General features: G+C 41.6%; 1 protein-coding gene across 1 annotated transcript; it reads left to right on the forward strand.

Moving 5' to 3' along the window:
• The first annotated feature begins 226 nt into the window (after positions 1-226).
• Positions 227-13,328, forward strand: LOC124006727 (5'-AMP-activated protein kinase catalytic subunit alpha-1-like). The gene is made up of 9 exons (XM_046316843.1): positions 227-415; positions 1,834-1,975; positions 3,989-4,082; positions 4,676-4,820; positions 5,035-5,122; positions 5,501-5,725; positions 6,024-6,531; positions 10,587-10,713; positions 11,081-13,328. Exons 1-9 carry the CDS (start codon positions 316-318, stop codon positions 11,392-11,394), a joined length of 1,743 nt encoding a protein of 580 aa, XP_046172799.1. The 5' UTR covers positions 227-315; the 3' UTR covers positions 11,395-13,328.
• Positions 13,329-13,920: the final 592 nt, after the last annotated feature.

The following is a 13,920-nucleotide window of genomic DNA, read 5'->3' on the forward strand; positions in this document are numbered from 1 at the left end:
CAGATAGGGTTAAAGTAGTGGAATAAGATGATGGGTTTTAATGAGTATAGTGTAATACAAATATATATATTTTTTACATTTTCTATATTTTGTTATGTTTTCCTGTTACCCTTTCCCATTTTGTATCACACGGTGTAATGGATCTATACTATAGTTCAGTTGGGGGCGGTAATGTAACATATCAAACCTTACCGAAGAAGAAGAAGACCGGAAGAGTATTTTTTCACGCTGTTTCGCATTTTCTTGCTCGCTCCAGCTAGTCTGCTCCGTCTGCCCGCAGCAGCAGATAGGCTAGGCTAGGCCACTGCTGGAAAGATGGCGACGACGGATAAACAGAAACATGAAGGAAGAGTGAAAATCGGACATTATATTCTTGGAGACACACTTGGAGTGGGGACGTTCGGGAAAGTTAAAGGTAACCGTTATGGCCTTTCTTAGCGAGTTGCCACCGGCAGTTACCCGCGAGAGAGGATGGGGACGTTTCTCTGTTAGCTAGCCAGCCGTGTGCTAACACTTATTGGCATCTAACGTCTTTTAGCTAGCTTGCTTTGCTAGGCTAGTTCGTCAACGTCGTTAGCTCAGCCAGGCTCTAGAATCAAACAGCTAAGTTGGCGTACTAAGCGGTCTACCTTTGATCGATCAACCGATAGTGCTGTCATGTGTTCAATCTAGTTAGCTTGCTAGCCAGCTAACGTTAGTTATGTGGTCGAGTTACTCAGAGCTTTAGGTAACCAAGTTTACACGCTTGCTGGCTAACCGCAGTTGGCAAACTGGTATAATCTTAGCTCAAATTGCTAGCCAAGGCAATACAACATTAATGGTTTCTCAACCAGGAAACCTGTTTATTCAGTTAACTAACGTGAGCTGCCCAGTTACACACTGACCATCTAGCCGTGCTCGCCCCATGCCATACATGCATTTATGCAAACTATCTTGGGCCTGGCTGAATTATTGAGGACAGACTCATATCTCCCACACTTTACATTTGTGTTGACACATTAGCCATTGTCCCTAGGTTGTTTTCAGTCGACACGGTCAAAATACCATACCTTTTCTAATGGCATATCACCTAAAATTATGATAGTCAAGAGGACCAAACTGACTTGTATAGCCCAGTTAGGCCCTAATATTAAGTCTATTTCACACTAGAAAATGTACATTTCCCTTTTGTCTTCCTTGGCTTGGGATTTGAGAACAAAACTCCATATCAAGCCACCAACTAGACTATATAGCTGTTAATTCCTATTCCTCCCAGTTTAGAATATGCTGGACATTGGACCATTTATTCCATGACCTATTATGTTCTAAATGACTGGCTGCTGGGTTAATGCTTTACCAACATAACAGTTAAATCAATAGAAGTAATTTGTACAACCCCTTCTACAGTCCTCCCCCTCTGTATAGTTCAGTAAATTTTTCACCTGTTCTTCTTCTGACCAATTTTTAGTTAGGCCTATATTTGCTTGCGTTTTGCAATGGTGCGTGGGGGGGATGTAGGCCTATAAGCCATGTAGAAGGAAATGTTTAACCCCAATTTAGTTTGTGTACTGCTCACAGGCGACTCGTGGTGGTTTAATTTGTATCACCTTTGGTTCTAAACAGAACATTGCAGATGTAGGCCTGTCAGTCATGATGCATAATGAATTGATTTGATTCAATGGTAAAATGCCATGCTAGTGTTCTTTCACTGCAAGTAATGTCAGTCATCAATGCTGATTTGCTTGTGTCATTGTGTTAGCTGGGATCTGCTAAGCTCGTTATGACTGGATTCTTGTTACAGTATTTCCTAACCTCTCCTCCCTCCTGCCCTCTCTTGCTCTCTCTCTCCTGTAGTGGGACAGCATGAGCTGACCAAACACCAGGTGGCTGTGAAGATTCTTAACAGACAGAAGATCCGCAGTCTGGATGTGGTGGGGAAGATACGTAGAGAGATCCAAAACCTCAAGCTCTTCAGGCATCCTCACATAATTAAGCTGTAAGTCTATAACCTCAGCTGCTTCAGGCATCCCTGCATCATTAAGCTCTAAGGCTGTGTACACACAGGCAGACCAATTCAGATATTTTTTCACAAATTGGTAATTTGACCAAAAACATCAGCTCTGAAAAAGATCAGATTTGAAAAGATCTGATGTGATTGGTCAAAATACCAACTAGTGAAAACAAAGATAATATATAATAATAATATATGCCATTTAGCAGACGCTTTTATCCAAAGCGACTTACAGTCATGTGTACATACATTCTACGTATGGGTGGTCCCGGGAATCGAACCCACTACCCTGGCGTTACAAGCGCCATGCTCTACCAACTGAGCTACAGAAGGACCAAGATCAGTTGTGCTGCCTGTGTAAACGCAGCCTACATTAAGCTGAGAAGTATAACTCCTTGGATGCTTTGGGCATCCCCACATCATTAAGCTGTAAGATCCCCCAGCTTTTTAGGCATCACCACAAGCTGTAAGTCTAGAACCTCAGGTGCTTGACACGTTCACACATCTTTGGAGGGGCGGCAGGTGGCCTAGTGGTTAGGGCGTTGGGCCAGTAACCGAAAGGTTGCTAGATCGACTCCCCGAGCTGACAAGTTGTTCTGCGCCTGAACAAGGCAGTTATCACTGTTCTCAGGCGGTCATTGTAAATAAGATTTTTTTTCTTAGCTGACTTGCCTAGCTAATGTTTTTTATTTTATTTTAAACCTTTAAGTCCAGAACCTCCAGCTTTTCAGGCATCATTAAACTGTAAATCCTAGATTATACAGCTCGCTCCATCGTTTGGACCCCTACGTAATCCCACCACTGCCACATTAATGCCACCCAGAGAGCTATTTTAGGGCTTTTAATGGTGGGTTTTATAGTGTGCATCACTCTTTCCCTTTTGTTTCTGCTTCACTGATGCGCACTTTTTTTTTCTCCTCAATCTCTCTCCCACCCACTATTTCCTCCGTGTTCTCGCTCTCTCAACCTGTCCATCCCCTGACCTCTCAAATTTTTTTCCCCGCTTGACCTCTGTCAGAGTAAGGGCAGCCTAAATCCAGTGTTTTCATGATTTAGCTCATTGATAAAGAAGGGTCAGGTCTCTCCTTTGTTTCCGGATTCTTCTCTTATTTAAAAAAAAAACTAGGCCTACATCTATTGACTGAATGAAAAATCCCCGTACAATAGTCTTCTTGACCTGTGAGCGCCACCGAGTATCATTGCGTAGGCTTAGTTGGGGCATTTCCGGGCACCTGATTCCTTGTGACTAGACCTGTATTTTTCCACTTAGCGAACTTTCTTTTTACACTCACCCCCCTGGAGTCCGATTTGAAAATGACACGAGGCTACAGACGAATGAGTGAAGTTGCCCTTTATTTACTGATGGCTTGTTTGTAGGGGCCAGTAGAATGTGAGTTTTCTGAAGCTGCGGTGGGACTGGTTTAACTTTGAACTTCACATGCTTGCTTCCTTTCCTCGGCTACTGTGCTGCGGTTTGAGACAGAGCTCAGGCAGCGAGCTTGTACGACACTTGTTGATAACCTTGTGGCACAAGAATGAAGAACAGTAGCGTTTTGCACATGGATGTTTGCTCTAGGGCAGTAGGAATATGTTTAGCCAGTTGAAGGGTTCCATGGCCAGTCTCCTTTACACCAACCAGCCATTGAATGGCCCACTAAGGAGTCTTCCTGCAAAATGTCTGCCTCTATGCTTAGGATCAATAAATGCCTCAGAAGTTGAGTCTGTCCTGAAAGTGCTACCTCTCAATCTTAGACTTTATATAGCAATTTGCCTGCTTTTTATTGCTGTGGTAAAGCTGATGTATAATTATGTGGGTTTGTCATCCGTCTGAGAAGTTTGGTGATCCTTGACCATTTTCTCTAGTGTTAAACGGTAGTGCCCAGAGTTTTTTTTTTTCTTGGTCAGGTGGGTGGCATGGTTATGGAAATCTCTTGGTCCAATCATGGCTAGCCTATTTGTTTTTTTCTAAGTTTTGTGATTTATCCTATGGGACTGTAGGTACCAGGTGATCAGCACCCCGACAGACATCTTCATGGTGATGGAGTATGTGTCCGGAGGAGAGCTCTTTGACTACATCTGCAAAAACGGAAAGGTAAGGGGAAGAGAAACGTTATTTCCTCTAGCGTATGCAGGTTTTGGGAAAATTATAGACCTTTTTTTTTGTTCAACCAAAAAAAAAAGTTGACCCAGGGACCCCAATCATATGTTAGCAAGAAAAAATGTATCATCCATTTTAAACGGAACATTTTAAAATGTTTAGATTTCTACTGCTAATGTTTGTCTATTGAGATTGCATTGCTGTGTGCTCAATTTTATACACCTGTCAGCAACAGATGTGTTTGAAATGTACCCGGATCCACTAATTTGAAGGTTTGTCCACACACTTTTGGTCATGTAGTGCATCTGTGGTTAGGAGAGTTGGGAAGTGTAATAGTCATGTTAGCACCTGCCTCATGTATGGACCACCCCTCTGTACACAACAGAAATCACAAAGCTATATCGCTGCACTGCATTCTTTCCAATGGGTTTTTAAGGCCACTAAAACTTTCAAGCAAAGACATTGACCAAATATCCAGAGTGGTTACAATACTGAAATGGACTGACTGGACCGCTAAAAAGGACATTTCTCACCTCTCGTGTGTGTTGCTGTGTCTGCGTTTCGTGCGTTTGCCACTGTGATTCCAGCTGGATGAGAAGGAGAGCCGTCGTCTTTTCCAGCAGATCATCTCAGCAGTAGACTACTGCCACAGACACATGGTGGTGCACAGGGACCTGAAACCTGAGAACGTCCTGCTGGACGCACAGATGAACGCCAAGATCGCAGACTTTGGTAAGTCTGTCACCCTCACACCGACCAGCACCTTTCTACACCTGGACCTTATTTACACCTCCAGATTGAGCCACACACCTAACTGTACTGGGCTGGTGTGGTTATGCATCCACTGTAGTTACTGGAACCCTGATGGAAAGGGTGTGTCTGAAATGAAACCCTATCATTATATTGGACAAAACACTTATGTGATATTGTCTGGTGTTTTCTGAAGGTTTGTCAAACATGATGTCGGACGGAGAGTTTCTGAGGACAAGCTGTGGTTCTCCGAACTATGCTGCCCCTGAAGTCATCTCTGGAAGGTACATGTGTCCTCTTTCTTTTCTCACCGAAACTGGCAGACGTGATGGGGAATATGCTAATGTATGCAAAAACTGCTCTTAGACTTCAATAAAGAGGACTGTTCAATTTCACGGTTTTGCTTTGTTGACAGACCCTGCTGTTCTTAAGTGTCACAAAATATTCACCATGTTAAGACTCCCTTGGTTCATGTCAATGTGCAGCTCTATCCTCTCCCCTCCCCTAGATGTGTCCTTCCTAGTTTATATGCAGGTAGTATTGTCCTCTGCTTCTGCCTGCTCTTTGGAGTCTAGACTTGGTTATGCTAAACTACGTTTCGGCAACTGTTGTAAAGGAATTCCTAAATAAATGTTTGCTTGATTTGACCCTTGTCTTCCCAGGTTATATGCAGGTCCTGAGGTGGACATCTGGAGCAGCGGGGTGATCCTATATGCCCTGCTATGTGGGACACTGCCCTTCGACGATGACCACGTGCCAACGCTCTTCAAGAAAATCTGTGACGGGATCTTCTTCACGCCCCAGTACCTGAACCCCTCCGTCGCCGCTCTGCTCAAACACATGCTGCAGGTGGATCCCATGAAGAGGGCCACCATCAAAGAGATCCGGTAAGGAGTGGCAAGAGATCAACTTTGCCTACAAAGTGCATTTAAACACCTCTATATGCTTTGCAGTAAAATAATAGAAAAAAATGCTTTTTTTAATCCACTTTTCTCCACATGCATCATTAAACTCCGATCACAGGGATGGCAAACTCCTGTCCTCTGTGCAGGCTTTTGATCCAGCCCAGCGTTAACAAAGTGAACCCACCCCTCCTGGTCTATGTTTTCTAGCTGCCCTGTTGAGAGAACAAATGTCCCTATGAAATAGACTGCCTTGAACATGCTCTGTCTTCCCTCCCCACAGAGAGGATGAATGGTTCAAAGATGAGCTCCCCAAGTACCTGTTTCCAGAAGACCCATGCTACAGCAACAACATGATCGACGACGAGGCCCTGAAGGAGGTGTGTGAGAAGTTTGAGTGCACTGAGGAGGAGATCCTGACTTGCCTGTACAGCCGCAACCACCACGACCCCCTGGCTGTGGCCTACCATCTCATCATCGACAACCGCCGCATTATGTCCGAGGCCAAGGACTTCTACCTGGCCTCCAGTCCCCCAGACTCATTCCTGGACGACCAGCATCTGACCGCCGCGGCCGGCCTTAAGCCCCACCCGGAGCGTATGCAGCCCTTCCTGGCGGGGGAGACCCCTCCCCGGCCGAGACACACGCTGGACGAGCTGAACCCCCTAAAGTCGAAGCACCAGGGTGTGAGGCGGGCCAAGTGGCACCTGGGGATCAGGAGCCAGAGCAGACCAAATGATATTATGTCTGAGGTGTGCCGTGCCATGAAGCAGCTCGACTACGAGTGGAAGGTGAGGGAGGGGATAGAGAGATTGAACAACGGAGGGAGAATTGTAGAGTGGGGATGAGGGTGGTGGGAGGGAAAGGAGTGTGTTAAGAGGTCCGGTAGAAATAGACAGAACTGTCAAGTGGCCCCTCATATTTAAGTGGATCAGAGGTTTATTGGGATTTGCCTAGATAGTGATTCCACACCAAACTCAGACAAAAATACAGTGATTAGTTTTGTTTTTCACAATTGTATCCATATAATAGTCCTTTAGAGGAAGGATTGTTGACATATGTATGACATTTGTATCTAAAAGTATAATTGAGAAATAATCAGTTGGCATATTTATTTTTGGTTTACCCCAGGCCTCCTTTAAGATGCTATAGTGCTTAATCTCTAAATGCAAAATTTTACTCAAATGACGCTTTACCGCTTACTCTATACGAGTATTTTGATTTCAATAATGTTTTTTGCATTTTATGAATATTGAAAACATGAATATTTTACATCAATATTTTGATGAAAATATAATCTAAGGGCATATCAAAGTTCCAGAGTGGGATCCCTGCTAATTTTATTCCGAGAAATTGGCTTAGTAGGCAATGCAACTAGTCACAGCCCTCATTTTACTTGTATCGTTGCAAATCACCAGCAGAGGCTTACCTATATTGAATCCACTTTTATTTTCCCTCTGTTGGTAATGCTTACATTTTTTTAATCATAACTCTAAAAGTAGCAGAGATCCCACTCTGGAACTTTTTAAATATATATTTTTAAATTAAATATTTAAACATTCAATATACTTGCAGTGAAGCCGCTCAACGACTACATCACATTAGTCATCTAACAGACTCGCAACCAGGGTCAACGCCCTGCTCAAGGGCACGTCGGCAGATCGCCCACAAGGTCAAAAACAGGGACCCAATCCATCAGCCACAGGCCCAAGCGCCCAACCACCAGGCCACTAAGCCCTCCAAGACCCCCCACACACAGATTTTTTTTTATACAACCAAGAAAAGAGAGACAAAGGAAAACGCAAGGCCAACTGAATGGTTGAGTGCATGTATGGCACTATTTATGTGTGTGTATATGCATGGCATCAGCATCAGGCAAACCGGCATTAGCTGTAATAACATTGCCCCTCAGTGTTGTTAAAACTGAACAAAAATCAAGTTTGATCTTTGACTGTCATTCTATCCCCCACCCAGCAGCGTCACTCTCACTTCTCTCCAATTCCACATCCCAAATCTTAGCTTCCCTCAGCCCCTCGCACCTATCTCTGCTGGCCACCCTCTTCCGATTTCTACTCAACATATATCTTTCAACTATGCTGTGATGTTTAATGTACTAATGTACAATTTCTATCTAATCAAATAGAATCCACAGATTGCGAGTTGAAGATAAATACTTTTACCAGCAGTATTAGTAATTGACGGACCCGGTCTCTCCAGATCTCCCAACAGTGCCATTTCTTTAGGTCAATGTTATGCATTTTCAGCCATTACTAAACCTGAGACCAGAAAGCGGCTACTTGAGGGCAATGGCAAAATCAATGGTCTATTGATTCTATCCTCACTACAAAATCTGCAGCACTTCGATGATTGTATGCCTAAAATATATATTGGTGGCAAGAAAAGCACGAAGTCTTGACTCTTGCGTCGTTTTTTATCAACTCATAACTATTTTGCAATCTGTATGGCACAGTTGTCAACATTCTGTTCCTCAAATGAAACTGGTATATATTCCTGTTTATGTTATTTTTAGTCCAAGTTTTGATCCTTTATATTGGGCAGTTCCCTACTACCTCCCGCTGCCACCTGCCTCCATTTTTGGGGTAAGCTGTAATCAATTGATTATTATCTTGGATTGAGCAGACCTTCCTCTACAATTCTGCTAACTCCATGAAAGACAATTTACCCGTTTCAAACACTTGCCATAAATACACGTATTCTATTAACCAACACATTTGAGTTGAGCCATATTTTTTCTATATTTTCAGGGGGGTGAAATTGTAGCAAATTTTGCAATGCTTGGTAAAATAGATACTTTTGAGTGATTTTCAATTAATCGAAAATGAGACATGACAATCTGCAAAAGGGCATTTTTTTTTAAACAATGCTTTAGCTTTTTCTAGTACTCTACTTGAGAACCATTTCAGGGTTCAATTAAAACTTTTGAATAAGTGACGCTTTTAGAGCCGTTTATTGCTTTTATATTTCATCTCAACCCACCCTATTCATTATATAGATGGGCATGCTTTATATTTTCTAGTTTAGAAAATGATATCATTTATATATCTTCTGATATGAATACCAACAATGTCTACTTCAGTCAGCCCATTTTATAGGTAATGTAAAAAAAAAAATTAGAGCCAATGTGTCATATCATAATTGTTTTACTCCAGAAAAGTCATCTAGATCTTCAATAAGACATTGCAGGGATCTAGCTTGCGGACTTAATATAAAACTTATTATAAAACTGTTATTTGATCTGATTTTTTAAATAGCTAGCATTATGATGGCCATAACGAATAGATAAGGTGACAGCGGACACCCTTTTACTCCTCTTGACAATTCTAAACTCTGAGAAGTAACCGCTATTTACTGTTTTACAACTGGGGTTGCTCTATATGACTTTTACCCATTTGTATAAGAGAATCACCGAATTTGGAAAAAAATCTGTGCATTTATCAAAGGCCTTTTCAAAATCTGCAATACCAGGCCTGACTTCTAATATGTTTCATGATCTATTAGTTGTTGTATATTATCTCCAATGTATCCATGTAGAAGAAAAGAAAAAAACATGTATGATCAGGATGAACAATACTTGGTTAAAAAAAAAATGTTTGAGTGCTATGCATTTCGCTAGTGTTTTTGCATCACAACATTGAAGTGTAAGAGGCCTCAGTTTCTGAATCTTTACATTTTCCATCTGGGTCTTGTTTTAATAATAGTGAAATCAGACCTTCCTGCGAGTACCTGGCAGACCACCATTTCTATATGCGTAGTTAAAACAAGCTAACAATGGCGCTCTGCGACTGATATACCCTTTAGAGTATATTATGGTCAATATATTGATCAAAAATGATATTTTCAATTCATAAATGTAATGTAAAAAAAAAAGATTATTGAAATAAAAATACTACTCATATGGAGCAAGTGGTAACTTCACGAGCACAATTTGAGCTTTGTAGCATCTACAGACTGTCTTAAAGGATGCCTGGGTAAAAGCAAAATGTCATAAATATGCTGACTTTGATTATTTCTCAATTATCTTTAAATATCCAAATGTGTCAACACTCCTTCCTCCAAAGTACTATTCTATGGATTACTGTTCATTAACTTTTTTTTTCCCATGAGGATTTACTGTAGCCCAATCCCAAATAAACCTTCAAATCTATGGTCTTAATCTTAGAGTGGTTGTAATGGTGGAAGATCAAAAAAGGGGTAAAAACCTGGTTCTTTAAACATTAAGATGCTGTATATATATATATAGTTTTTTCTGCATGGTGTAAACTACTGGCTCAGTCTGAGTTCTACTATCACCTAGAATGGAATGCTGCTGTTTCTTCTCTTGGGTTCTATTTCTGGTATGGCATGACCTTTAGACCTGAAGAATGGATCAGCTGACTGACTCTCATTTTGTATTCATCTTGGAGAAATGAGAGCAATTTCTGAAGGAAATGTTCAGTTTCCTGTTTATCCTTCTCTTGCCCTGATGGATAGAAAGCAGCTATTGATTGTTTAATGTGTTTGGGTACACAGTAGTGGGCGAGGCATTTCCGATACTCTCCCATAACATAAAGCACTGTTCGGCCTAGACTTTAGAACTGCTGAAATGGTGAAAGTGCTCTCTGTAATATTCTTTTAGCAAAATATACAAATTATACACAACAATTTTGATGACTAAACAAACAGAACATGTTAAAGTTGCAAATCTCTGAAATACAGACCACTGAAGCAGCTACAGAAGCCATGTTGAAAAATGTAATTTTACGCTGTGTATTCCATCTATTGTCCATCTTACCCAGCTTGTGTGATTTAAAGTATGTGTAACTAATCTCCATATCCTCCTCCCCAGGTGGTGAACCCGTACTACCTGCGTGTGAAGAGGAAGAACCCAGTGACGGGCATGCAGACCAAGATGAGCCTTCAGCTCTACCAGGTGGACGGCAGGACCTACCTCCTGGACTTCCGTAGCATAGACAGTACGTCAACCTGGATGTAACCCTTTACTCTAACAACCCATATGCAGATTGAAAACGGCCAAATTGGTCATTGATGAGCGCCTAAATTGGAACGCGGTGGCTGTACAGTAACATGCTATACATGACGTCTGAGTTCAAGGTCTCCGCTTTACAGCGCTGTATGGGGTTCAACTGACATTTCTGAGTGGTTGTCTTTACTGCCAACTTTGCCATTAATGGAAAATGCCTAAAGAAGTTGCTTTTCCCTGCTGTGCAATGTAAAGTGACTAGACATGGCACAGGTCTGTGTTCAGGGCCTTTGTGTTTGGCTGTAACCACAGAAGTATGTTTAACATTCTGTTTCTCTTCTGTCTTTCTCTGTCTGAAGATGACATGTTGGAGGCTAAATCTGGGACTGCCACTCCTCACCAGTCTGGTTCAGTGGGGAACTACCGCACGGCCCTTAAGAACGAAGCTGCAGAGGGGGGGTCCCAAACTGAGGGGGCTAAGGAGAACCCTACCCCTGCCACATCTCTCCCTCCCACTACGGCCTCAGAGAGCTCCCTGGCCTCCTCGCTCACCTCCTCCGTTGACTCGACAGGAGGCGACCTCGCACCCATGACTGCGGTTCCGCGGCCCGGCAGCCACACCATAGAGTTCTTTGAGATGTGCGCCAATCTCATCAAACTACTTGCACGATAGCTTGCAAACAAATAAAACAACGTTAGCCTTTTTTCCTCTGAGTGTCTTTATAAGCAATAAGCATGCAACCGATTTCATGGCTCGATTCATCCCTACCGCAGGCGGGTTAGACTGCTAGGGTTGTTCCAAGGCACTGATGATGCAGGTTCAGTTCGCAACCCTCCTGGCTGACTTGGGAGTGTCAGAGCACGGGTGGACTTTAGGAAAAGGTGAACGAAAATGACCAAGCAACTTCATTATAATCATGATGACAGAATACTATTTTAGAGGTGGTTTTACATTTTCATGATCATTATTATTATTGGCCTACGACTATTTCCCCCCCTATTTGATCACGTTCCAAACAGCGTGTGTGTGTGTGTGCTAAGTCTGAGTGATGCACAGAATTTGCTGTACTGTGGTCAGTGGGCGTTGCTGTGCTTTTTTTCAGTAGAGAAAACAAACGCACGTTTCTGCGTGGGGAAAGGAGAGCTGTAAAGGTCTTGGGGGGTGCACTTAGGGTGGCTGAGGGGAACGAGGCACTTTTGCACAGTTCCGCTGTTCTGTCTGTTTCGCTATAGTAGATGTCTGAGATGCCTGTGCAAATTCAGGACACTGCACTACAGGCCTTTCAGGGGTAGCTGCACTGACCATAACATGGGTTGTCATGCCAACAATGTCCGTTTGACTCACTGAGGAAGTGCAATTACCCTCTCGATCGCGTCAGGCGAAAAAGGGAGTTACTACTTCATCAGAATTTTTTTTTTTTTTGTGAAATTGAATTGTTAAGACTAGATTTCAATGTTTGTCTGTTTGATTGGTCTGTCCCCTACTTAATATAAAGAATTTAAAAAATGTATGCATTTTGATTTCAGTGCTTTAAATGGGAATTGTAGATTTATATTGAGAAATTATTACTGACTGAAAGGTTCGGGTTTTTTTGTATTTTCGTTACGATGCCATTTTAATTCCTTTACAGATTTTTAAAATTATCAATTTTATTTTTTAATCATTTCTATGCACATGATTGTTTACCCTCACACTCTCAAAATGAGACCCACTGTCCTATAATGAATTAAAAAGTTAATTTTGTTAGATTTGTAAAAATTCTTGAGTTTAGGGGCTACATGTGTTCATAAATCTGAATGCATGTTGACTGAGTGACATGCATTTTAGCAGGATTTAACTAATTTTGTACACACATGTCCATTGAAAGATCGGGGGCATTTGTAAGTGGTGATTTGCAGCAAGTACATGCAGTGCACGGACAATGTGTATTAATAAAGGAAACAAATCAATATTTTTTTTCTGGTTTCAAAATTCTATTTCACTTTTCTTGGCCCACATCCCCCACAAGAAGCTACATTTGAATTGAAGTTTACATATTTTCCCAAACCTTAAATTTGTCATGTGCATCTGGAGAATTTTTTTTTTCTGTCATTCTGTTAGCTGCCTTATCAATACTGTTGATCAGTTGTATATCAGTGAGTATAAAAGAGACATCTACTTCTATCCTCTATTGCGTGGGGCTCGTTTTGGTCTGAAGAAATCTTGCGTATGGATTGTGACTGCAAGGTCTCCTTTTTTAGACCAAATGCTCATTGAAATATTTATAGGACTACAAACAAACTCTAGTTTTCAAGGATGCGTAAGTTCTGATTCCAAGTAGTGCATAAGGTGAATTGTGGGGTTGTTTTGAAAAAGTGTATGAGGCCATGATCGGCTTATGTGAGTTGCACATTGGGTGAGTAGCTTTTCTCCTTTTAAGTGGGAGTGTTAAGTTCTGACTATTTGCAGGATCAATATCAATCATTGTATCTGTCTTAACTGCTTTAAACCTTGTTTTATTTGTTGTGTAAAGGGACCCTACTACTAGAATGACCAATGTAAATGTCAAATGGACAGTGTTTAAATCATTTGTATAAATAACTGCCTAATAAAACAGATCAATTGCACAAGTTTTCATGCATTACTTTGTTTCTGTTGGAGAACATGTATTGTATTTTTTTAAATCGATACTATGATGCATGGCTGCAAAAGTAACATATTAGAAAGCTCTTAAATTTAAAGAGTTTATCAAAATACCTTTATCATTTGTAAAACTGATGTACAGTAAATTTGGAATGTGTTCATAACTCTTGACCTTTTCCACATTTTGTTACGTTACAGCCGTATTCTAAAATGGATTAAAAACAAGTGATCTGCACACAATGTCCCATAATGACAAAGCGAAAACATGTTTTTAGAAATGTTTGCAAATGTGTTAAAAATATAAAACAGAAATCTTCTGTACATGTCTATTTAGACCCTTTTATATGTCTATGTAAATAGGGCAGTAGCCTCTAGGGTGCAGGGTTGAGTAAGCGGGTGGTAGCCGACTAGTGACGGCTATTTAACAGTCTGATGGCCTTGAGATAGAAGCTGTTTTTCAGTCTCTCGGTCCCAGCTTTAATGCGCCTGTACTGACCTTGCCTTGTGAATGATAGCGGGGTGAACAGGCAGTGGCTCGGGTGGTTGTCTTTGATATTTTTGGCCTTCCTGTGACAT

Source organism: Oncorhynchus gorbuscha, linkage group LG20 (genome assembly GCF_021184085.1).
Source record: "Oncorhynchus gorbuscha isolate QuinsamMale2020 ecotype Even-year linkage group LG20, OgorEven_v1.0, whole genome shotgun sequence".
NCBI lineage: Eukaryota > Metazoa > Chordata > Actinopteri > Salmoniformes > Salmonidae > Oncorhynchus > Oncorhynchus gorbuscha.